General features: G+C 41.2%; 1 protein-coding gene across 3 annotated transcripts in view; it reads left to right on the top strand.

The window, feature by feature from the left end:
* The window catches only part of SLCO5A1 (solute carrier organic anion transporter family member 5A1), a 161,365-nt gene that overhangs the window by 62,007 nt on the left and 74,362 nt on the right, over positions 1–24,996 (top strand). For all 3 annotated transcript variants that reach the window (XM_054656807.2, XM_063817154.1, XM_528160.6), the window contains exons 3-4: positions 9,854–9,986; positions 16,082–16,299. In XM_054656807.2, coding sequence (XP_054512782.1) covers positions 9,854–9,986; positions 16,082–16,299 — 351 coding nt within the window. The remainder of the gene's footprint in view (positions 1–9,853; positions 9,987–16,081; positions 16,300–24,996) is intronic.

Genomic DNA, 24,996 nt, shown 5'->3' with positions numbered 1-24,996 from the left:
AGAGAGTTAACTCTAAGCCTCTTAGGCTACCATCCTTTACCCACTGGATGAGCCCGAGGGGCATCTGGGGCAGCAGTGACAGAGACCTCTGGGCAAGATATGCCCAGAAGAGGTGTGATGCTGCGCCCAGCTTCTCATGAGCGATCACCAAAACTGATCACAAAATATGCACCACATAAGAGAAGAGTAAGATAAACACTGTTAAACAAGATCATGTAAGAAGACTAAAAAAGGAAAGAAAAACCATTCAACACTAAAAAATAACAAAGGTTTAAAGTTCTAAAATCAAGATAATTGCCACAAATAAATTTAGCCTAATACAAACAGCACTAAAAAAGTAGGCAAACTTAAAAGTATAGGAGACAGAAAGTAACAACACATTCAAAAGAAAAACATGAAAGTTAATTTTTAAAATATAACACCCCAAGAAATGTTTTAAAAGATAAAATACATTTAAAATGATGTAAGATCAGGCAGGGCGTGGTGGTTCACACCTGTAATCCCAGGACTTTGGGAGGGTGAGGTGGGCAGATCACTTGAGGTCAGAAGTTCAAGACCAGCCTGGCCAACATGGTGAAACCCCATCTCTACTGAAAATACAAAATTAGCCGGGCGTGGTGGTGGGCATCTGTGATCCCAGCTACTCAGGAGGCTGAGGCAGGAGAATCGCTTGAACCCGGGAGGCGGAGGTTGCAGTGAGCCAAGGTAGCACCACTGCACTCCAGCCTGGGTGACAAGAGTGTAACTCCATCTAAAATAAAATAAAGTAAGATCAAAAGCTAAAAGTGAAAGAGAGATTAGAGTATAATAAAGGTTAAATCTGCAGGAGAAAGTTAAAAATGTGATGGTAAATGGGATTAAAAATAGCAGTTAATGTGCTTTAATGTCAAAAGCAGAAGTGATCATAGAATAAGGGGAAGAGTAATTTAAGAAGAAAATGAAATGCAAGTTCTGAAGGTCCAGGAGCTTGGGGCAGATCAGTGCAGGAAACACTGGCGGGGGCAGTGAGGAGGCAGCTAGGAAGCTGTGGCAGGGCCAGGTTTCTTGAGAGCTGCCTCTCGGCTGAGGCAGCTGTGATGTCCAAAGCCAGGGTGAGATGGAGAGCTGGCTTCCCCTGTTGAAGGTGGCCTTTTTGGAAGGGTCTGAAAAGATCAGAAACCCCTTCCATCATAAGTGGCTTCTTAACTCCACGAAAGTACACAGCTGAGCTGGGAATGGATTTGCGGCAGGGGCGGGGTGTGTATATGTGGGTGGGTATCGCAATCTTTACATTGGGGTCTGCTTCATTAAAAAATTTTAATTAACTAATTAATTAATTATAAAATAATAAAGATGGGTCTCACTATGTTGCTCTGGCTAGTCTTGAACTCGTGGGCTCAAGTGATCGTCCCACTTCGGCTTCCCAAAGTATTGGGATTACAGGTGTGAGATACCGTGCCGGGCCGGGATCTGGTTCTTTGCAGCATATACATAATAAAGCTTCAAATAGGTCATACAATCTTCAGAGCAATAATCTCAGCTAGATATTTGTAACAGCATAAAGCTGGCGTCCATAGGGGATTGACTATGAAGTATAAGATAACCACCCGATGAGACACCATTTAGACGTAGCAAATGTTATAGAAGAATATTTATTGACATAGAAAAAGCTGGAGATAGCTACATGAAAAAACATAATTATGGAACAATAATTACTGTGTAATCTAACTATTTAAAAAGTTTATACAGTAGATGAATACATGAATAGTATGAAATATTTATTACTATTGTTATTGTTACTATGGTATTATTTGGGTAGTAGAGATTATGGTGATTTTTTAAAAATTATTTTTTGTGCTCTTGAGAGTTCTCCCTAAATAAATCCATCTTATATTTAGTAATCATTAGGAAAAACCCTAAAGTTTAATTTAAAATAATTATGGCAACAGGCATAGACACACACGTGTTCAACTCCAGAAAGATACCCTACACTGGACTTTCTGCAAGGAAAGAAAGGCCAGATGTTCTCTTTCCCAACTCCCATCTCCCCAGCCTGTCACAAAAACCAGTTCCTGGATCAAAAATAATGAATCCAGAAGAGATAACTTACTAAGATAACATAAAGGTGTTAAGTATGTCATGTATTAAATAATGTATGTATGTTATCTATACAAAATTAATATTTAATAATAGTTATTAGAGAATTAATAGGTAATTATTCAACATAAAAATCCAACTTAATATTTCTTCTATGTTTATTATATTAAGCAGGTTATATGCATAATCTTATTAGGGCTCAGAGAGAGTGACTTTTGACATGGCACAGGTGTGGGGGCTGGGGTCTGATCTGAGGATGTTCACTTCAGTGCTTCCTATGTCAATAGTTCAGTATTTTAGGTTTTGGGGCAGATTCAGAAAAGTGTGATTCATGTTGCCTGCCCTCAAAGTCTGTCTAACCTAGCTGGAAAGATGGAAAAAAGTGATGAATGGGTGTGTAGTGATAATACACAACATAATAAAGTGGGCAGTGCAGATAATACTTGATGTGAGCACCCAGGACAGACATTCCTGTGGCCTGTGTGGGTCAGGCGAGTCCTCAGTGAAGCAGTGGGCTTTCAAGGATGGGGAGTGTAGCCCATGTGGGTCACTGAGCTAGCTCTAGGTCAAGTGTACACAGGATGTTCTGGAGAAAGAATGACCATGCGACCAGCACATAGACAGCAGACTCTGGGGACTAGGTCAAGCCTGAAGGGATGGTACCAGAAGATGTCAGTGTGCCGACTGAGTGAACGAGGTGGAAGCACAGTCAGGAGAGAAATCATGTCCAAGGCTGAGGGAGGCAGGCTGTGGTCAAGGTGAGGACAGACATGTTAGACGAGCAGTGAAGTAATAGCAAGAGAAGGGAAAGAGGAATGATATGGCTTCAGTTGGGTTGGTATCTGCTAGGGACTGAATTGTGTCCCCCAAGGATTCATATGTTGAAGCCTTGACCCCAGTGTGATTGTATGTGGAGAGGGAGCCTTTAGGGAGGTTGTTAAGGTGAGATGAGGTCATGTGCCTGGTCCCTAATCTATGAGGTCCTTATAAGAAGAAGAAGAGACACCAGAACGCTCTCTTCCTGCTCGTGTAGAGAGAGGCCAGGTGAGGACGCAGCAAGAAGGTAGCCAACCACAAGACAGGAAGAGAGGCCTCCTCAGAAGCCAGTGCCGATGGCACCTTGATCTTAGACTCCACCCTCTTAAACTGAGGAAATCAATGTCGGTTTCTTAAGCCACCCAGCGTGTGGCATTTTGTCATGGCAGCCTGAGATGACCAATACAGTCTAAATCTATATAAGTCTACGTCTATGACTATGGGCAAGTGATGGGCATTCCTTTGATGTGTAACCTGCACATCTTGCCAAGGTTGGGAGGAGGTACACCCAGAGAAAGGAGGAACCAGAGACGTAGGATAAGAAATAAGGGTCATGGTCATTCTTTTGATCATGATATGTAATCAATCTATAAAAAATTCATATTGAATGCCTCCCATGTACAAAGAGGCAAGGTCTTACTCTGTTGCACAGGCTGGAGTGCAGTGGCATGATCATGACTCATGCAGCCTTGACCTCCCAAACTCAGGTGATCCTCCCACTTCAGCCTCCCGAGTAGCTGGGACTACAGGTGCGTGCCACCATGCCTGGCTAATATTTGTATTTTTGGTAGAGATGCAGTTTTGCCATGTTGCCCAGGCTGGTCTTGAGCTCCTGAGCTCAAGCAATCAGCCTGCCTCAGCCTCCCAAAGTGCTGGGATTACAGGCATGGGGATTACAGGCCACAACTGGCCTAAAACAGCTTATTCTTTTTCTTTTCTTTTTTTTTTTTTTTTGAGATGGAGTCTCATTCTGTCACCCAGGCTGGACTGCAATGGCACAATCTTGGCTCACTGCAACCTCTGCCTCTCGGGTTCAAGTGATTCTCCTGCCTCAGCCTCCTGAGTAGCTGGGACTACAGGCGCCTGCCGCCATGCCTAATTTTTGTATTTTTAGTAGAGATGGGGTTTCACCATGTTGGTCAGGCTGGTCTCGAACTCCTGACCTCATGATCTGCCTGCCTTGGCCTCCCAAAATGCTGGGATTACAGGCATGAGCCACCATGCCTGGCCTAAAACAGCTTATTCTTATATAGCCTGTGTGCCAGGCATTCCACATGCTTTACAGGTATTAACTCCTTTCATGCCTATGATAACCTGTGAGTAAATATTTCTATCATCTCAGCTTTACAGATGAGGAAACGGGCTCAGAGAGCTTAAGCAACTTGCTCAAGGTCCTAAGATTGTTGAGAATTGGAGCTGAGATTTGAACACATGATTTTGGAGTCTGTGCTTTATCCACTATGTAGTACTATGTAGGATGTGATTCCTGCTGTCAAGGATGCAGAGTTTCTTGAAAAGATCAGATATAAATATTTGACAGGATAAATAGAAATAAAAAGTAGGGCACATTTAATCTCAGATGAATGGAATGATTTAGCATGCTCTCAGAGGGGAGTCGGCACTCCATTGCCTGTAAGATAATCCAATGGGGTGCAGGAAGGACAGATTGGGACTTCTATTTATGTTTATATTACTGGTTCATTGAATAGCCCAAACTTCCAAGTTCTTCATCAAGAGAGAAAACCAATGAAGGTGTAATCAGATCTGTTGGGACACAGTCAAAAAACATGAAATTTATCAAGTTCACTGCATGAAATATGGGTTGATATCTGCTGTTATTAGCTAAGATGTCAGGAGCTGGTGTACACTGAGGAAGAGTTTCATCATGACATCTACTGTTGTTCATGACAGTAGAGCGTTCACTGGCTGAATGGGAGCAGTGAGAGTAACGAGCTTGTGAGTGCAGAGGGCTGTGTGCCTCCTCCATGCGCGGGGCACTGGGGACACAGCAGTGAGCACCACTGACCAGCATCTCTTGAGGAGCTTATGTTCCAGTTGGGGAAGACAGATGATAAACAAGATGGACAAAGGAAATATGTAGTGTTAGGTGGCAATATATACTAGGAGAAAAATAAAGCAGAAAAAGGGGTGGTAAGAATTGGGCAAAGAGTCTTTAATTTTTAGTTGAGGTGGCCATGTCAGGCATCAGTGAGAAGGAACTGTTGGAGTAACTAACTGGAGGGAGTGAGTGAAGGAACCGTGTGGCCATGTGGCAGAAGAGCATTCAAAACACACACACGCACACACACATGCATACACACACACACACACACAAACACACACATGTGCACACAGAGCAACTGGTAAGACCCTAAGGTGGAGATGTGCCTGGAAGGTTAAAGAACGAGGAGACCAGTATGACTGGAGCCTAGGGAACAGGGAGTGATGAGAGATGAAGTGGGGAGACAAAGGAGAGGGTGCCAATGTGTCGGCAGGTCCCTGTAGCTACACATGGGTTTCATGCTGTGAGTGGGATGGGAAGGCACTGGAGGGTGTGAGCCAAGAAGTGACATGATCTGGCTCATGTTTCTAGAGGATATTAAGGCTGCTGTGTTGACATACACTGTAGGGAAGTAAGGGCAGAAGCCAGGAGACCAGCTGGAAGGCCTAGGGCAGTTTTCCAGATGAGCCTGGACCAGAGTATTAGCTATGGAGGTGAGAAGGGGCTGGATGCTGTATATAATTTGATGGGAGAACCAACAGGATTTACTGATGCATTCGAAGTCAGCTGTGAGAGAGAGACTAATAGTACCTATGCATTACACAGAAAACACTTCCATTCAGGATAAATGCTTAAAACCTTTTACTTCTAGAGATGCATGATGGAGTGTGAGGGCTGCTAGAATAGACAAAAAAGAGTCTACAGGGATTCTGAGGAGAGAGGCCACTTAGGGGAGGACAGTCAGGCCTGGACTTGGTTGGACCTTGAAGAATAGGTAGGATCCAGAGAGTTGGAAAGGCCCAGGCAGAGTATGGTGAGGTCAGCAAAGGAAGGGACCTGGTTCCACCTAGGCCTGTGCTGAGCATGGGGCCTGGAGTACAGGCTTTAGATCTTACAGTTTTAAGATAGAATGGTAGCAGGAGGCCGGTTTGTCCTGCACTTGAACTCCAGGTAGGACAGTTTAGACCTTTACCTTCAGTCAGTAGGAAGGACTGAGAGTTTTCAACTGGAAGAGTTGAGTGGTACGGGTTTGCTTCAACAATTTACTTCTCTTATAAGCTCTGAATGAGAACCATTGGTTAATCCACTAATGTTAGTGCAGTAGCCAGAAAGGCTTCTTCTAGCCAGAAATATTTCTTCCCAGAGAATGACTTATTTACTAAATGGGACCAGGTCAAGAATTATATATGTATATGTGCCTCTGTGTGTGTGTGTGTGTGTGTATATATATATATATAAAATACTCATACAGAGTAATATACATATACACACATTCTTATATAACTGTAATATACAGTCATATATGTACATGTATACATATATAATTGCAATATACTGTAATATATACACATATACACATATATGTAGTTGTATATGTGTGTATATGTGTGCCATTGTGTGTGTGTGTATATATATATGTATCTGTATACATACAGGCACACATATACATACGTATACATACACAGGCACACGTATACATACATATATATACACACAGGCACACAGATATATATGGGAGTGATTCCACTGGACTTGCTTGCTATATAATAGAAATAAATGTTTCTGGTTACTTTTCCAAATTTTAAAAAGCTTTATCTATATTTTAGGGAGTAGTTAAGGGTTTTATTGGTAAATGCTATTTAATGAATTTTCCTCTTACTGGATATTGTGTGTCTGGCCTGTACACATCCTGCACAATCCCGCTTGCCACTCCAAGATGTTGCAGTCAGGTGCACCTGGCATAAACACTATGGCGGAAATACCCTTTTCCCTGTGTGTGTGTGTAAGATAGCTTCTTTCATGCCAGAGGAACTATTTTGGGAGAATGATTCATGTCACATTTTGGCCTCATTACAGTTTTAAGTTGTTAATGATGCCGGTTTGTCTGGAGGTGGAAACATAAGTGTTGTCTTCATATGCGTATGGGAATACCTATAACAGAAAAAGTACTTTCTATTCTTGAGTTACAGTCTAGACTATAAACAAAGAGATTAACAAGATCTTTATCAAAATTCTAATTTTATTGATGAGAAGCATGCTTCTGAAAAAGTACGAATTACTTGTGGCTCTGCCTCCATTCTCCATTTCCAAACACAGATGGAGAGTCAAAGAACTTAATGTCTTATTGTTACAAGCAGATGATTCTATAAAATAAACACTGTGCTTTCTCTTTTGAAATAGTGTGAAAAGTGAGAGCAGGTGTTAAATTACTGTCTTGCTGTTTGTGGTTAAAAGTAACAGGAGGTACAATATCATTCAAAGTGTATTTAGGTGTGAATGATAAAGTAAGGTGAAGCCATTCTAATTATTCCAGTTTGCTTTCTGGTAACTTTAAAGGATATGGCAAGGCTTCCTTATTTACTCAGTGGTTAACAATGTATGCTGACATTGGAAATGAGGAACTCTTAACATCTGAGTTTGTTACCAGGCCTTGTACACAACAGTGCCTTAAAAGTGTTTATTGGCTGGGTGTGGTGACTCACGTCTGTAATCTCAGCACTTTGGGAGGCCAAAGTGGGTGGATCACGAGGTCAGGAGTTCGCGACCTGTATGGCCAACGTGGTAAAACCCTGTCTCTACTAAAAATACAAAAATTAGCCCGGTGCGATGGCAGGTGCCTGTAATCCCAGCTACTGGGGAGGCTGAGGCAAGAGAATCGCTTGAACTGGGGCAGCAGAAGTTGCAGTGAGCCAAGATCACACCACTGTACTCCAGCCTGGGTGACAGAGAATCCGTCTCAAAAAAAAAAGTGTTTATTGATTTGTCCCCAAATAACTGAGTTCAAATAGGAAAAAATTAGGTTTGGAATGTGGCTAGATTTTTCTATGATTCTCAAGGAATTCCATATCCTATCTTAAAATTTTAAAATTGACAAAATATTACTTATTTTATAATTTTAAATTATAAAAGTGAAAATTGAAAAATAAAAAATTAAAAGAATGCTAATGAATTTGTTGTTGTTTGCTATACACCCTTTTTTTTTTTTTTTTTTTTTTTTGGAGTTTTGCTCTGTTTCCTAGCCTGGAGTGCAGTGGTGTGATCATGCCTCACAGCAATCTCTGCCTACCAGGTTCAAGTGATTTTCCCACCTCAGCCTCCCACCCAGCATAGCTGGGATTACAGGTATGCATCACCATGCCTGGCTGATTTTTGTATTTTTGGTAGAAATGGGGTTTCACCATGTTGGCCAGGCTGGTCTCGAACTCCTGACCTCAAGTGATCCACCTGCCTCAGCCTCCCAAAGTTCTGGGATTACAGGCATGAGCCACTGCGCCTGGCCTGTTTTTCTTTTTTTTTTTTCTGAGATGGAGTTTTTGCTCTTGTTGCCCAGACTGGAGCGCGATGGCGTCATCTTGGCTCTCTGCAACCTCCATCTCCCAGGTTCAAGCGATTCTCCTGCCTCAGCTTCCCAAGTAGCTAGGATTACAGGCATGTGCCACCACACCCAGCTAATTCTGTATTTTTAGTAGAGACGAGGTTTCACCATGTTGGCCAGGCTGCTCTTGAACTCCTGACCTCAGGTGATCCACCAGCCTTGGCCTCCCAAAGTGTTGGGATTACAGGCGTGACCCACCGTGCCTGGCCTATATGCCCATTTTGATGGCAAGATTTTTGGATACAGTGACAACCTTTTTGATACACTGGCAGTGAGACATACTCTCCCCACCCCCTTTGGGCATGTGCTTTAAAAAATTATTTTCTGGTTCATCTGTGGTTGGTGCTTTCCATTTGGAACTTTTGACCCATGCCATTTAGGTAGATTTATTCATATTTGAGTAAGATACTTCAATTAACAGTAAACCAAATGCATTGTAACATCTTATTTAATTCTAACATGGTGGTTTGAAAAAATATTAGCAATCTGAGGACACTTAAGCAGTTTTGTCAATTCAGCTGAATCCAGCCTCATAGCAAAATCTGGTCTTGAATTCCCTCATTCTGCTAGAATCTTCTAGCTATGATGAGTGAAACCTACTTTTTCCTTTTTTTTTCCTTATCTTAGACTTAAAAAAACATCTTCTCTTGGTTATTCAGTGACTGCCTCATTAACTAGCCTGGGTCTCTATTTCTAGAAATTAGAATTTAGTGGTTCTGGAGTGGGGTCTGAACACTTATATTAAAAAACAGGGCCGGGTGCTGTGGCTCATGCCTGTAATCCCAGCACTTTGGGAGGCCGAGGCAGGCGGATCACGAGGTCAGGAGATCGAGACCATCCTGGCTGACATGGTGAAACCCCATCTCTATTAAAAATACAAAAAATTAGCCGGGCGTGGTGGCGGGCGCCTGTAGTCGCAGCTACTCAGGAGGCTGAGGCAGGAGAATGGCATGAACCTGGGAGGTGGAGCTTGCAGTGAGCTGAGATCGCGCCACTGCACTCCAGCCTGGGCGACAGAGTGAGACTCTGTCTCAAAAAAGAAAGAAAGAAAGAAAGAAAGAAAGGAAGGAAGGAAGGAAGGAAGGAAGGAAGGAAGGAAGGAAGGAAGGAAGGAAGGAGAGAGAAAACAAAAGCCACCAAAAAGCTCTCCCAATGATTCTTACGCTCTAAGAGGACAATAGGTTAACAAAGGGCAAGCTTCAAAACCAAGATGTAGACATGGACACAAATCTCCAAAGGTCCCCGTTTTTGGAAGTTAACTGGATTGAACTGTGAGATGTCTGTGGTATGAGAGTGAAATGAGAGAACTCCTAACATGTAATAAAATGTCGCTGTATTTCACATTTCCCCTTCTGTCTTCTCAGCCATCATGTATGTCATGGGAGCACTTGGCCCTGCAGTGGGATATTTATTAGGTGGACTTCTTATTGGTTTTTATGTTGATCCCAGAAATCCTGTTCACCTTGACCAGAATGACCCTCGTTTCATTGGAAACTGGTAAGTTCTGTTTTCTAATTTTTAAATTTCAGTTCTTACTAATAATAGTTAAAGTCATGGTACACTTGTATTTAAAATTTTTCCAATGGGGAGACAAAAAATAGCTGAAAGGTGCCTGGGAAGGGGTGACAGGCAGGTTAATAACATCCCAAAGAAAGCTACGTCCTAATCCCCAGAACCTATGAATATGTTATCTTACATGGCAAGAGGGACTTTGCAGATGTGATTAAGGACTCTGATATTATTTTAGATGACCTGGGTGGGCCCAGTGTAATCAAAGGAAAGACGGAGTCAGGAGGGCAAGAATCAAAGAAGGAGATTCGATGATTAAAGCACAGGTTGGAGTGTTGTGCCTTGAAGATGGAGGAAGGGGCTGCGAGCAAAGAATGCAGGTGGACTCTAGAAGCTGGAAAAGCAAGGAAATGGGTTCTTCCCCCAGCCTCCAGCCCTTTCAACCATTTTACACTTCTGACCTCCAGAACTGTGACATGAATCAGATTGTGTTGCCTGAAGCCACAAAGTGTGTGGTAACTTCTTATAGCAGAGAGCTTATACAGAGGGTTTGGGGACACTGGCTTAATCCACATTCTTTAGGATTGGGGGGCTTCCTTTATAGCAGAGTGAAGGAAAAGGACTGCTGTGGCTGCGTGGGGACTTTCCTGCTGACTTTAATCACACCTTTCAGTATCTTTTCTGTGCCTCAAAAAAATACATTGTTTTCACTTTCTTATTGTATTTGTGTGTCTGCTTTACAACCCTCTCCCACTGCCTGGAATGCCAGGCCTGCTTTTCCATTGTCACACTCTCAGTGACCCTTTTTTCTTGCTAATATTTTGTTTCCTCATGTGTGCTAGAGATTTAGCTGCTTTCTCGCTTGCTAGGACTTAATTGTCCTGGAAAATAAGTAATGCTTTGGACTCAGAATGAGAACTTCAACTTTGGATGTTATGCTATTTATCCAAATAACAGAGTTGCATTTGAGTTCTTGCAGTCCTCAACTTGAACATGATAAGTTATTTTTCACAATTGCAAGCACTAACTGAAAATATTGGTGTCCTGAATTCATTTCATGTGGATTAGCAATATATATACATTGACAAGGCATTTTCACTTTATAGTAAAGAGAATACTTCAGTATTAGAAAAGATATGTGCCAAGTAATTACTCACTCACTTTTTTTTGGAACATAGACACACATGGAGAAAGTAATTACTTTCTAAAAAATGTCTTAGAGTACTTTATTCTCTCTGTGTTTCATTACATGATAATAACATCATAACTCCGAGGTTGGTAGGAATAATGTTTAACACTATTGATTTTCAAAGCAGCTAACAGATATTAATTGTTATACACACTTCCTATTTTCATAAGTAATGCTCTTTGAAGCTGGAAATGCTATGTCTGGTAGAATTTTTAAATCATACAGAAAGGAGTTCCCCTGTCAGCATTAGGGAAATAACACAGGAGTTTTAAGTTCTTGACTCATAGTGAAATTTTTGGTCTTGTCTGTTTTCTTTCCAGTTCTGAAATTAATCAGAGTAGAGATGTTTTTCATTGTCAGAAAACCAGATTAATTAACTCTATTTATGAACATCCAGCATATGTTCTGTGTTCTATTTAGAGGTCCTTAAGGAGGGCACAGTGACAGGGAAACATCTGGAGGGAAAGATGGCGAGAACCAACTCGGGTAGGGAGAAGGAGGGAAGGCAGGAGCTTTAGTCTTACCAGTGCTTTATGCCATCTTTTGAACTGTTTTTAGGAGATGTTAGTCCAGTTGGCAGCAAAATTGAGAGATGAGGGCCGGGTAAGGTGGCTCATGCCTGTAATCCCGACTTTGGGAGGCTGAGGCAGGTGGATCACTTGAAGGTCAGGAGTTCGAGATAACCCTGGCTAACGTGGCGAGCCTCCATCTCTACTAAAAATACAAAAAAATTAGCCGAGTGTGGTGGCGCATGCCTGTAGTCCCACCTACTTGAGAGGCTGAGGCAGGAGAATCACTTGAACCTGGGAGGTGGAGGTTGCAGTGAGCTGAGTTGGCACCATTGCACTCCAGCCTGAGTGACAGAGCGAGACTCTATCTCAAAATAAATAAATAAATAAATAAAATTGAGAGATGAAGAGTATAGACCCTGAATCCATATTCCCCTGGGTTTAAACCCTAGTCTGCCACCTAATACCTATGTGACCTTGGGGAAGTTACTCTGTGCCTCAGTTTTTATAATCCATAAAAGAAGGTAGTTATGGTACTTATTATCATAGGGTCATTGTGAGGAATGAATGAGTTTACATGTCTAGCACTCTAAGTTGTTCCTGCTGTACAGTATGTGTTAGCTATTCAGTCCTTTGAATTTAATCAGTGCTCAAGTAATTTTATCCATTTTTAATGGCTCAATGTTAGTTCTATACATGATAAAGATTGTCAATATAGAAATATATAATGAGGGTCTATTTAAACATGAATTTGAATTTTGTTGAGTAACTGCTTGTAACACACTTCTACCTTGAACAAAGACATAGTTATTTGATGCAATGTTATTTTATACGATGTCTAGCAGCAGTGATAAGTTTTCAATGGGCACATGCTGAAAGGCAGAAGGAAGGAAGGAAGGAATGAATTATGCTAAAATGTATTGGGTGCTTATTTTGTGTCAAGCATTACACTAAGCTCTACAAACATTCTCATTTAAGCCTTGGAACTACCTTGGAACAACCATAGGTAGTCACTGGTATGTGCATTTTGCAGCTGAGGAAATTGATGCTCAGGGAGTTCAATAATTTTCCATTAGCCTCAGAGTCAGTGAGAGCTGGGAAAAGAAACTGACTCCAGAGCACAGCTCTCAGTTCACTCTCTTAACTGGCCCCCTTAGTGAATGGTCTCTGAATCATGGTTCATGAAAGGGATTTAGGTAGCTTGGCTTTTCAAGTGTAGCTGTTATTGATGTGTCTTTTTCCAACAGGTACTGCACACTTTCTTGTCTCAGCTTTTCTCAGAGTCCTCTTTAGCATCATTATTATATGATGTGTTGTATCGATGTTATTTGAGACTGTTGAATAATGTGAGTTGGTTTGCTCTGCTTTGAAGTGACCCCACACTTTAATATTATTTTTGTATTTTTTTGTTTATTTGCTGTATTTCTCCCCTTCCTGTTATGCACCTTCACTTTGGGCTATTATGAGTAAATTTTTAATGTTTGCATATAATCTTAAGTCAATGGCTAGGGCTGGGATGGGCAGGGAGGTTGAGTGCAATGCTATGTAAAAAGCATGCCGGGTGCAGTGGCTCACGCTTATAATCCCAGCACTTTGGGAAGCTGAGGCGGGCAGATCACTTGAGCCCAGGAGTTCAAGACCAACCTGGGCAACATAGTGAGACCCCCCACTTCTCTACAAAACAATAAAAAATTAGCCACTGCGCCTGTAGTCCCAGCTATTTGGTAGGCTGAGGTGGGAGGATCACTTGAGCTCGGGAGGTCAAGGCTGCAGTTAGCCATGATCGTGCCACTGCACTCCAGCCTGGGTGACAGAGTGAGGCACTGTCTCTAAAGAAAAAAAATCAAAATAAATAAATAATTAATTAAAAAGCAAACCAGACACACAAAACTAGCTATCATGAACTGATTGTTAATTTGGGGACAGATGTTTTATGACATCCATCATAACACTGTCTTATTTAATTTTGATGATCCCCAAACATACTTAATACCCCACTTGTAGATAAGAAGGCTGATTTGGAAAAGCAAAATAATTTTCACAGGATCCTATAGTAAGCAAGTGGTAAAGACAAGATACAAACCCAGGTCTGCCTGAAGCCACAGCCCATGAGTTGTCCCCTATACTACACTGCCTGCCGTCTTCTGGAGAGAGTGTGAGAGCTCAGGGAGCTGCAGGGATTCAGGGGACTGGAATGGAGAGTTCGTGGAGAGAGGCTCCAGAGGCAAGTGAGCAGTGCCTGATGGGTAAGGACCTTGTAAGCAGCCAAGTACTAAGAGGGCCAGGCATTATCATAGCTATGTTCTCTGTAGACAGATGACCTTTTTAGTTATTTTTATTTTTTTTGAGACAGAGTTTCACTCTTGTTGCCCAGGCTAGAGTGCAGTGGCAAGGTCTCAGCTCACTGCAACCTCCGCCTCCTGGGTTCAAGCCATTCTCCTGCCTCAGCTTCCCGAGTAGCTGGGATTACAGGCACTTGCCACCATGCCTGGCTAATCTTTGTATTTTTAGTTGAGATGGGGTTTCACTATGTTGGGCAGGCTGGTCTCAAACTCCTGACCTCAGGTGATCCACCCATCTCGGTGCTGGGATTACACCTCAGGTGATCCACCCAAAGTGCTGGGATTACAGGCATGAGCCACTGTAACCAGCTGACATTTTTAAAATTAAAACTGTCTCTTTCAATTTATTTATTCAGCATGTTTTTTTGAGTACTTAATCTGTGTCAGGCACTGGGCTGGTGATTACATTCTGAATAACTGAGATTGCTGGAAGTCTGCCCCGAACAAACTTCTCAAAATAAAGCCCTTTACTGACTATCTTAAAATCTTCATTTGATGTAACTTTAAATATCTTTGAAAATAGCACACTAAATTATTAATGACTAATTGTAGGAATCATTCTCTCAACTGTGGCCTTTAGCAGCTGATAACAGCACTTTAATAGAAACATTATTTTAAAAAATGAATTTTCACTTTGCAATGGATCTATAGTCTTACTTGATTGAATTCAGCGTTAATACTTATGATGCTGCTTGCATTCTGGTTACAATTGATGGGAATGTGTTGAGCATTTATGAACTTGGAAGCTTGAATGGCAGAGTTTGGAGGTGAGGAATCATAGTTAGAACGTGGCTACCCTGTTAGGGAGTTCCAGGGACCTCTGATTGCTAAGGAAATGTTGAAAGGGAACTGAGAAATTGCCCCACGGGGCATCATGCAGTCAAGAAGCCCAGGGCTCTAATACTACAATTTCATTCTACTCCCTGTGTTTGCTTCCTAGTGCTCTGCAACGTGGCAATCTCAGGTGAATTTCAAGACAGAATTCTGAGTCTAATAGCTCCTGTTCTACTTCTCTTAGGAAGCTTTCCGATACACATTAATTTCCCCTCTCTGAATTTTGGTACCACTCATAATCTGTACCATATAACCTAATATTTAATTATATACATTTTGCATTTCTTAGAGGTTGTTTCTTATATTTTTGGCTTGCTTATGAACAGGTTGTAGGTTCTTGAAGGCAAGGACTAAGTTTAAATGTCTTTGTTGGTAACCCTCATACTTGGTGAAGTATTGTGAAGGCCAGCTCAGTGGGAGGCAATACATTCTCTCTTTTTTTTTTTTAAGTTTTGCTCTGTCACCCAGGCTGGAGTGTGGAGTGCAGTGGCCTGATCTCTGCTCACTGCAACATCCGCCTCCCAAGTTCAAGTGATTCTCCTGCCTCAGCCTCCCGAGTAGCTGGGATTACAGGTGCCCACCACCACACCTGGCTAATTTTTGTATTTCTAGTAGAGACAGGGTTTCACCATGTTGGCCAGGCTGGTCTCAAACTCCTGTTTCGGCCTCCCAAAGTGCTGGGATTATAGGTGTGAGTCAACGCGCCCAGCCGGGTCAATATATTCTTAAGTGTTTGCAGAAAAATATTTGAATATTCTCAATAATTTAAAACATATTTCACATGTGATATTAATGCTTTTCTTATGACAAAAAAGTCTGTATTGGTCCACATAACATGCTATTGTCTACATTATTTTTCTATTGAATTTATAATTTAGGGATTTATCATAAAATACACATTGTAGAAGGTTAGCAATGCTAGCAGAACTAACTCGTTGGTGCTCAAAAATACTTGAATGAAATTCGAATCAGGTTGCTGATTATAATATTCAGTATAACACTGGTATAATTATTGAGTAGATTTCTCATTTATATCACAGAAAGAGAGAATTCCTTCATTTTCTTAGTTTGCTTAATTTCCTACTGCTTTACAGTTGATTACAAAAAGTTTTCTTCAGAATTTTTTCACCACAAACTTCTGCTTTACTAATTTGTTCTCACTCACAAAAGAAAAGACGTAAATGCTATTCACATTTTCCAATTTTTTAGGTGGAGTGGATTCCTCCTTTGTGCCATTGCAATGTTTCTTGTGATATTCCCAATGTTTACTTTCCCAAAAAAGCTTCCACCTCGACACAAGAAAAAGAAAAAGAAAAAATTTTCTGTTGATGCTGTTAGTGATGACGATGTTCTGAAGGAGAAATCAAACAACAGTGAACAAGCAGACAAAAAAGTTTCTTCGATGGGATTTGGAAAGGATGTCAGAGGTAAAGTATACCTCTTGAATAAATACATGCATGGCACTTTGATCAGTGCTACTCATAGTGTGGTCCCAGGCCCATGCTGTCTACCCACTGTCTGTGGTTGGCCTGTGGCCAGATAAGTACTAAGATTGAGAGTAAGTGTTGCAAAACTCTTAGAAACTTGACAGAGTAATTTTTTTGCCTGTTGCATCTAAGAATAATTTAAAAATTAAGGTTATATTTTGTATGTTATTTAAAAATTAATTTTTAAATAATTCATCATTTGTGTATCTTGCAAAAGTATTAGTAGATGACAGACTAGAAATAATAATTTAAAAAAATGGTTTTTCCTCACACGCAGTTTGAGAAGCACTGATTTAGATCATAAAGAAACAGATGTCTATATATGTTATTTATTATAATTAGAGATGTCTGATTTTTAAAATATTAAAAATCAAGTGCATTGTGCCATGGAGGGTTTATTTCAGGGGAATAGTGCTTTGGCAGTGTGGTTTGATGCCTACATAAGTATAATACCTACCACTAGAAAGGGATCTCACTTAGCAGCTCTGTCAAATGCTTGCATGTGGCCCCAGAGAAAGGTGGCCAGGGGATGGACCTCCAAATGCAGTGTAAAAGCATCCAGAAGGTCTTGGTGATATATGGTTTATTTTTTTTCATTTTTATTTCTCTTAAAAATACTGATTATATTAAACTAGATTAGGCAATCTATAACCTAAACAATTTGAAGTGATCATGACCAGACAATATTTGTTCAGTATTTCATATATCTGTTGAATGACAATAAGTCCCTTTAATTCCAGAAACCTATAATGTGACACTCCCATTAGTTTTAGTTTTGTTTCCAACATTCTCTGAATTGATTTTTTTGATATAAATTATGAAGCATAATATTTATCAAGTACTTTCATCAGTCAAGGTTGTGTTAGGTAAAATTTACCTAGGCACATTATCATCTCGTTTAGACTGTGTACACAGTGTGGCCAAAGAGGAACATTTCCAGCCTGGAGTAAAGTTACTCATATGTTACAGACATGTCGCTATGGCCTAAGAACAATAATAGTTAGATTGGACCATTTTTAAAGACTATATTTTTTGAAAGCAAATGAAGTGCTATTTCATTGAAAATGCCTCTTTCCAGTTACATTTTAGATGTGGCCCTCTCCCTTCCCATGATTTTGTGACAGTGTGCACTTTTGGAACTGTACATGACTTCTTATGCTCTAATAACATAAAGCATTCTCTGGATGCTGGCATGGCCTGATCTCTTCCCATGTGCACCAGCCCAGCATTTTTGTGAACCTATTGTAGACCATTATGGCTACTATCAAAAGAGTGATTTTTTTTCACAACTCAATTGAGATAAGGTTGATGTCAAAGAATTTAAAACATAGCAATAATCTTTGATTCTTTTTTTTTTTTTTTTTTTTGAGATAGGTCACCCAGGCTGGAGTGCAGTGGTGTGATCTCCACTTACTGCAATCTCTGCCTCCCAGGTTCAAGCAATTCTCCTGCCTCAGCCTCCCGAACAGCTGGCATTACAGGCGCCCACCCACGGCCAGCTAATTTTTGTATTTTTTTTTTTTTAGCAGAGATGGTATTCCACCATGTTGGCCAGGCTGGTCTCGAGCTCCTGACCTCAGGTGATCCACCCTCCTCGGCCTCTCAAAGTGCTGGGATTACAGGGGTGAGCCACCGCGCCTGGCCAGCCTTTGAGTCTTCATTTATGGAGACTATAAAGTAGACTCAAAGGGAGAAATAAAGTCATATGTAAGATAAAATTATATGTTTTATAGCTTAGGGTTAGGTGACTTGAATATGAAATATATGATCTATTGGACAGTAGAAAAAAGCGGGGAGAAGATTGATATCAAATACCAACAGCAGATACAACTGTTGCTGAGAATGAAGTTCTTTTGGAAGATGCAGTGTAGACAATGCTATCAATGCCCTGTCCACATTTTTGGACCCTACTGTTTTCATGGCAGAGGTCCACTAACTGCCAGGACTGAAATCATTTGCCTGAAGGTTTTTCTTTGTGGGCTGAGAAAACTGCTTGGCTCCTGCTTGAGGCGGTTTTCAGGTACCAAGGAATGAAACCCCTGGCCTCCCATGCCCCAGAGAAGTCTTAACCAGATGACTGGATAAACACTGCAGCTCCTGCGTCTCTTGGGGGAGGCAATTCTGCGGTGTGTTTCTGTGTCTTTCGTGGGCTCTCCTCCCTTCCAGTGCACTTCGACCACGCTCTCCACCCAGTGTTCCCTGAGTTGCCCAAATAAATTACTTAGATGCGAACTCTTGTCTCAGGGCCTTCTCCTGGGGAACCTATACTTAGATATGCAAGTTCAAAAGCGATCAGGGCCATTGAGAATTCAAAAATGATTTTTGGAAATTGAATATATACACTATTTTATGGGATATCTTCTTGTACTGCCAGGGGTTGCTTTTCTCTGTCTTCTCTATGCTCAGTTTGATGGTTCAAGATATTTTCTTTTAAAAACGAGAATAAGAGGAGTCTTTGAATGGTGATGGGTAGTTGGTTTATAAAATCTGTTTATATTCTGATTTTCTTGTTAGTATTTTTGATAAAGTCTCCTTTTTTTACCCTATGCCTTGATTATCATGACTGATCCTACTTCTGCAGCCAAACCTCCTGACTGGGACACACAGCTGATTCATTTTATTATTTCCACTTGTACTGGATTCTCTAATCATATCAAGACTGGAACTTCAAGAGACACATTATCTTGTTAGAAAGAAATACTGTTTTAATTGAATTACACTGAAAATGTTTTGCTAAAAATGACATTGATGATATAAAATGATGTTCAATTAGAATATTTAAAATTAATTCATTTTTATCTTGTATACATTGATTTCCTTTAGTGTATCTAATACATATCACCTGAAGAAAGTGACTCATATTTAATATAATTTTCCAAAGGACAAATTAAATCTCCAGGAATCATTCTGCTATTGACATCACTTTTTTTTTTTTTAACAAAGCTGAGATTTATTATTGAGGTTACTTTTTAACAAAGCTGAGATTTATTATTGAGGTCTTGCCTTAAAAAATGATTCATAGAAAAGTCCATTTTGAGTTAAATCTGAGTTTGAGTCCCAGATCCTTTTTTCCCTTCTATTTTCTGGAGTAGGGCTTCTTTTGGTCTTAATTTTTAAAATTTTTATTCTATTTTAGTTTATTGAGACAGAGTCTCTCTCTGTCACCCAGGCTGGAGTGCAGTGGTGTGATCTTGGCTCGCTGCAGCCTCAACCTCCCAGGCTCAAGTGATCCTTCCTGGCTCAGCCTCCCCAGTAGCTGGGGCTACAGGCCTGTGCCACTACACCTAGGTAATTTTTGCATCTTTTGTACAGATGGGGTTTTACCATGTTTCACAGGCTGATCTAGAACTCCTGGACCCAAGGGATCTGCCTGCCTCAGCCTCCCAACGTGCTGGGATTACAGGTGTGAGCCACCACGCTTGGCTTTTTGGTCTTTACTTTATATTTGAAATTTGGATACCAATATTAGTACCTTCAAAGAGGAGGTAGAAGTTGGTAACTTATACTTCCTTAAACAGAAAACTATTGGCCAGGTGCAATGGCTTATGCCTGTAATCCCAGAACTTTAGGAGGCCGAGGTGGGCGGATTACCTGAGGTCAGGAGTTCGAGACCAACCTGGCCAACATGGCAAAACCGAGTCTCTACTTAAAATAAAAAAATTAGATGGGCGTTGTGGTGAGCACCTGTAATCCCAGCTACTTTGGAGGCTGAGACAGGAGAATCACTTGAACCGGGAGGTGGAGGTTGCAGTGAGCCAAGATTGTGCCACTGCACTCAAGCCTGAGTGACAGAGGCAAGACTGTGTCTCACAAAAAAAAAAAAAAAAGAAAAAAGAAAATTATTTGAGCCATACAGAATGGTGCCCTTTTGGGAAGTTCTATTGTAGAGAATGATAGAAGAAAATATACTCCACCTCCACATTTTAATGACAGACATTGAGAAAATCTGACTCAGTGTTTTCATACTCTTATTATAAATTATGCAGGAATAACGCTGATTTAAGACACCGCAAAGGGGAAAGTAGAATTCTCAGTATATCTGCATTACATTCCACAAAGAAATTAGCATTGATTCCATCAAAAATCTTACCAATAAAAATAAACACTTAAAATATTTAAGTGAATCCATTTTCCTGAGGTTTGAGGTCCAGCATTTTAAAGCATTCCAAATTTAACTGGGCAGCCTTCTATCTAAAAAACTTTTGGTGGCAGTTAATCATAAGAATGATTTTACTTTCTATGTCCACTTTTTAATCTTTGAAGCTTAATTGCTTAGTATTATTTATTAAGCATAAAATGTAACAGATTTTTCTCTGCTAGAATTTTGTCTGTTAGAGTGCAATATATTTAAAATCCTAACTAAATAAAATAGTTACCCTGAGGTGATAAACTGATTTAAAGAGGTTACTGAAAGTTGGAGAATTTTGCTCATGGAAGGATAATGTTGGCATCATTGAATTCACTGAATGTTCACTCTATAGAGGGTGCTGTACTCCATGCTTTAGTTATACAGTCGAGTGAGCCATGGTTTACCCTCCAAGAGCTTAGAGTCCACTGAGGGAGCCAGGACAAATACAGATGGAAATGTATTAAAGGCCATAAAAAGAGAACAGGTGCAAAGGTGTGGAGTTTCAAGGCTGCAGAAGGAGCATCCAGTTGAGGGATCAGGAAAAGTTATATGGAGGAGGTGGCATTTGAGATGAACCTTGAAAGACTGGGAGGATTTCAGTAGGTGGAGGCGGGTGTCAGGAATGTTCAGGCACAGAGAGCAAAGGCCAGAAAACTGGGACTGTGTAGATGTATTTGAAAGTGCTGAACAAGCGTTTTGTGGTTGGTCTGTTGGATATATGTGGCAGAGGCCTGGGAGATGAGGTTGGGAAGGTCAAGCAGGGCACATGGTGGAGAGTGTGAGTTCTAGTGTGAGTTCTTCGATTTCTTTTCTAACGGGGAATGGGGAGGTTTGAGTCGGTGTTTGGTAGCACTCAAAGAGGTAGATTAGGGAGGAGGAGGAGCAGATTGTCAGGAAGGGGCGCAGGTAGACAGCTGCAGACAGAGTCCAGTGGAGAGGTTTCGACTAGTAGAGAAGGAAAGGACAGCAGCCTGCTAAACTGGCCCTGCTGCTTCGACCCTTGCCCCCTTTCTACCTGCCTTCCCTTCAGCAGCCAGAAATGTTAAAATGCCACTCCTTTGCTCAAAGCTCTGTGGTCTCCCAGCTCATTCATAGAAAAGTCCACTCCTTTATGACCTATGATTTAACCCCTGGTTACCTCTTCGACTTTATCTCCTTTCAGTCCCACTTGTTTATTGTGTGTTCTGCTTCAGCCCCACTGGGCTCATTGTTGGTCCTCAAACGTGCCAGACAGTCTCACCCCAGGACTTTTACACTTGCCACGCTTGTGCTGGGAATGTTCTCTCACTTCCCTCAGTGCACTTCTCACATGGCCCCTTTTCAGTGAGGCCTTCCTTAGCCACCCTGTTAAAAATCTCTGACCTCTCCTTCAAGGCTTCTTACCTCCATCCTGCCTTTAGTGTTCTCCTTAGCACCCATCACTCACTCACCTACCATGGATTTTACTTACTTATTTATTGTCTCCCCAATGAGAAAGTAAGCTCCATGAAGACAGGAATTTTTTTTTTTTGTCCATTACATTTCCTGCTAAGTTTACACCACCTAGTAGGTACATAGTAAATATTTGATGAATGAATTATTGAATGAGAAAAAGAGGTCATTTCTTTTTCTTTTTCTTTTTTTTTTGAGACTGTCTCGCTTTGTCTCACTCTGTCTTGCTCTGGAGTGCAGTGGCGTGATCTCTGCTCACTGCAACCTCCGCCTCCCAGGCTCAAGTGATTCTCCTACCTCAGCCTCCTGAGTAGTTGGGATTACAGGCACCCGCCCCCACACCTGGCTAATTTTTGTATTTTTAGTAAAGATGGGGCTTCACCATGTTGGCCAGGCTGGTCTTGAACTCCTGACCTCAGATGATCCATTGCCTCGGCCTCCCAAAATGTTGGGATTACAGGTGTGAGCCACTGTGCCCGGTGAAACAGGTCATTTCTTTAGGGTGTGGCAACTGATATGGGAATGATGGAGAGAGATACCAGAGGTGATTATAGGGTTTGAACCTCAGATAATGGGGAGAGGAACTAGTTGAGAGAAGCAGAAGGAATAGATTCTGAACTTGAGCTGCCTAAGAACACCCAGAACCATTGCATATGCTCCTTTGCTAGGTGTTTTGGAACAAGTGTAGTATGAATGTGTTCAGGTCAGTTTTTGACGCAGCCAAGAGGGATCACTAAAAGCTACATGCCTGGGCCCTGTGCTCTTAGTCTTCTTGCATACTGCCTTTGCTAAATAGCACTTTAATTTTGTGTTTGCAGTTTTATTGAAAGCTGCTGCTTGAATTCCCCATATTTGCCATAGGATGGTTGCTCAGTGCCCTTTATATAAAACCCCTTTCTTTGGATCAATGGTTCTCAAACCCAGCCTACATCAGCATCACCACAAACGCTCCCTAAAACCCAGGTCTTTAGGCCACAGTCCACAGTCTCCGATTCAGTAGGTCTGGAGTGCGGCCTGAGAATTAGCGTTTTTTAACAATTTCCCAGATGATACTGAAGCTGTTGGTCCAGGAACTGCACTGTGAAAACCACAGCTCCAGAACATAGTTAGGAAAAACTTTGTTTTCCAGGAAGAAATTAGAATGTTTCTGTGTTTCTGATAATGATGATTATACAGCTTTTTGCTTTGATGGCCAGGAAAGTCAGAGTCAAATCTAAAACCCAGGAAAAGTCTTATGGCCACATTTAATTCTTTCTCCCAGTTTGGATGCTCTGCTCTATTTATGTTTTCTGTGTATCGAATTATTTGTTTCTTTCCTGTCTATTATTTTATTGTATGTATGATTTCTGGTAGTAAGCCACATCTTTAGATTTGGACTTGCAGCTTAGGAGGTGAAAGGTAAATGGTAACAGTCCAGGCAGAGAATCCCTGAAAAAGAAAGCTCTTTCTTTATACTCAGCAAAATAACTGTGGGGTGACTCATCAAAGTAGCATCTCCTTAGAAAGATATGTGAACATACTCATGAGTGCTGATTTAAACAAGCAAGGTAGTACTGTGGCCAGGAGCCGCTAATGATGTATTTTAGGCCCTGGCAGCCATGTGTACCCCCTTGTCGTAGGCAAGTGTCTCAGGCTCAATGTGCTAAGCTGCGAGGTGACTGTGGCGTGCTAGTGTCATCTAGCTCCTGTCTTTTCCAGGCAAGCAGCAAATGCCATTTGCTGGTGTGTTTTGGAGGGGAGGGAGGACTTAGAGTACCTTCATGGGACCTTATGATTGGGAAACCCGTGGGGTCATTTCTTTCAAAGAAAATGAGCAGGAAATGAGGGCACATAGGTCCTGTGTTGGCCGTGTTGCATATGATAAGCAGTCTTGGTTTTGCTTTTACAGAAAACCCTGACTAAAAATAGTTTGATTCTTCTGGATAACAGGCATGGAAAAGTTGTATCTGCCAAATGCTCAAGAACATACAGGATCATGCGAGATTCACAGGCCATAAAAGTTACTAAGGTTTTCACTGCAGGACGATCATATGTTTTCACCAGCTTTTTGACGCACCAGAAGGCTTTAAAGAATAAAAATGATAGGAACTGCAAGATTAGAGATAATGGAACATTTAAATACAGTCATCCCTTGGTATCCACGGGGGATTGGTTCCAGAACTCCTTGGTGGATACCAAAATCCACGATGCTCAAGTCTCTGATATAAAAATGGTGCAGTATTTGCATATAAGCTATGCACATCCTCTGGTATACTTTAAATCATCTCTTGTTACTTATAATACCTAATACAATGTTAATGCTATGTAAATAGTTGTTATATGGTCTTGATTAGGGAATAAGGACAAGAAAAAAGTCTGATGTGTTCAATACAGATGCACCCATTCATTTTTTTTTTCTGAGTATTTTCAATCTGTGGTTGGTTGAATCCATGGATGCAGAATCCATGGATGCAGAATCCATGGATATAGAGGACCAACTGCACTTTAAGTACTCATAAAAGAAGAGGATCAAGAAGTTTCATGAGATGTTAAAGGCTGTTCAATAATTTGCACCCATGGGATTTTAACTTATAGAGATGTCTGAGTGATGATATGACGAGGTTAATACCGCTGGTAGAATAAATTACTTACACTTCCTAAGAGAAGGGGGCGTGCCTTGCCATGCAGGGCCGCAGGGGGAGCATCAGGTTGGTCAGGAGGCAGAATCGGAGCAAGGCCAGAGTCTAGGCCACAGCCTTTGTTGGGATCTCCTTGGGAAAGAGCTTAGGATTGGCTAGTTTGAATAATGTCCATAGGCTGTGGGCTATAAGGATGATCTCCAGCTGTCTGGTACCTGACCCTGGGCGATTTAGGACAGGTGAAGTGTGTGAGTTAGATAAGGAGGTGGTTGGGGCTACCAACTTGGGATTGGTTGGTTTGCTTATGAAAGGTATGCTTGCAGTGGCAGCTGAGCCCAGTGCTATCTCTAAGAAGTGGCTATAGCCCTGGGAGGGCAGTCTCTCACTGGCCGGCAAGCTTTTTAAGAAGTCAAAGCATTATAAAATATAGAAATTTACAAACATGATTAATATAGAAGC

The sequence above is a fragment of the Pan troglodytes genome, chromosome 7, assembly GCF_028858775.2.
Source record: "Pan troglodytes isolate AG18354 chromosome 7, NHGRI_mPanTro3-v2.0_pri, whole genome shotgun sequence".
Classification (NCBI taxonomy): Eukaryota; Metazoa; Chordata; class Mammalia; order Primates; family Hominidae; genus Pan; species Pan troglodytes.
This window is presented reverse-complemented; position numbering and strand designations above follow the sequence as displayed.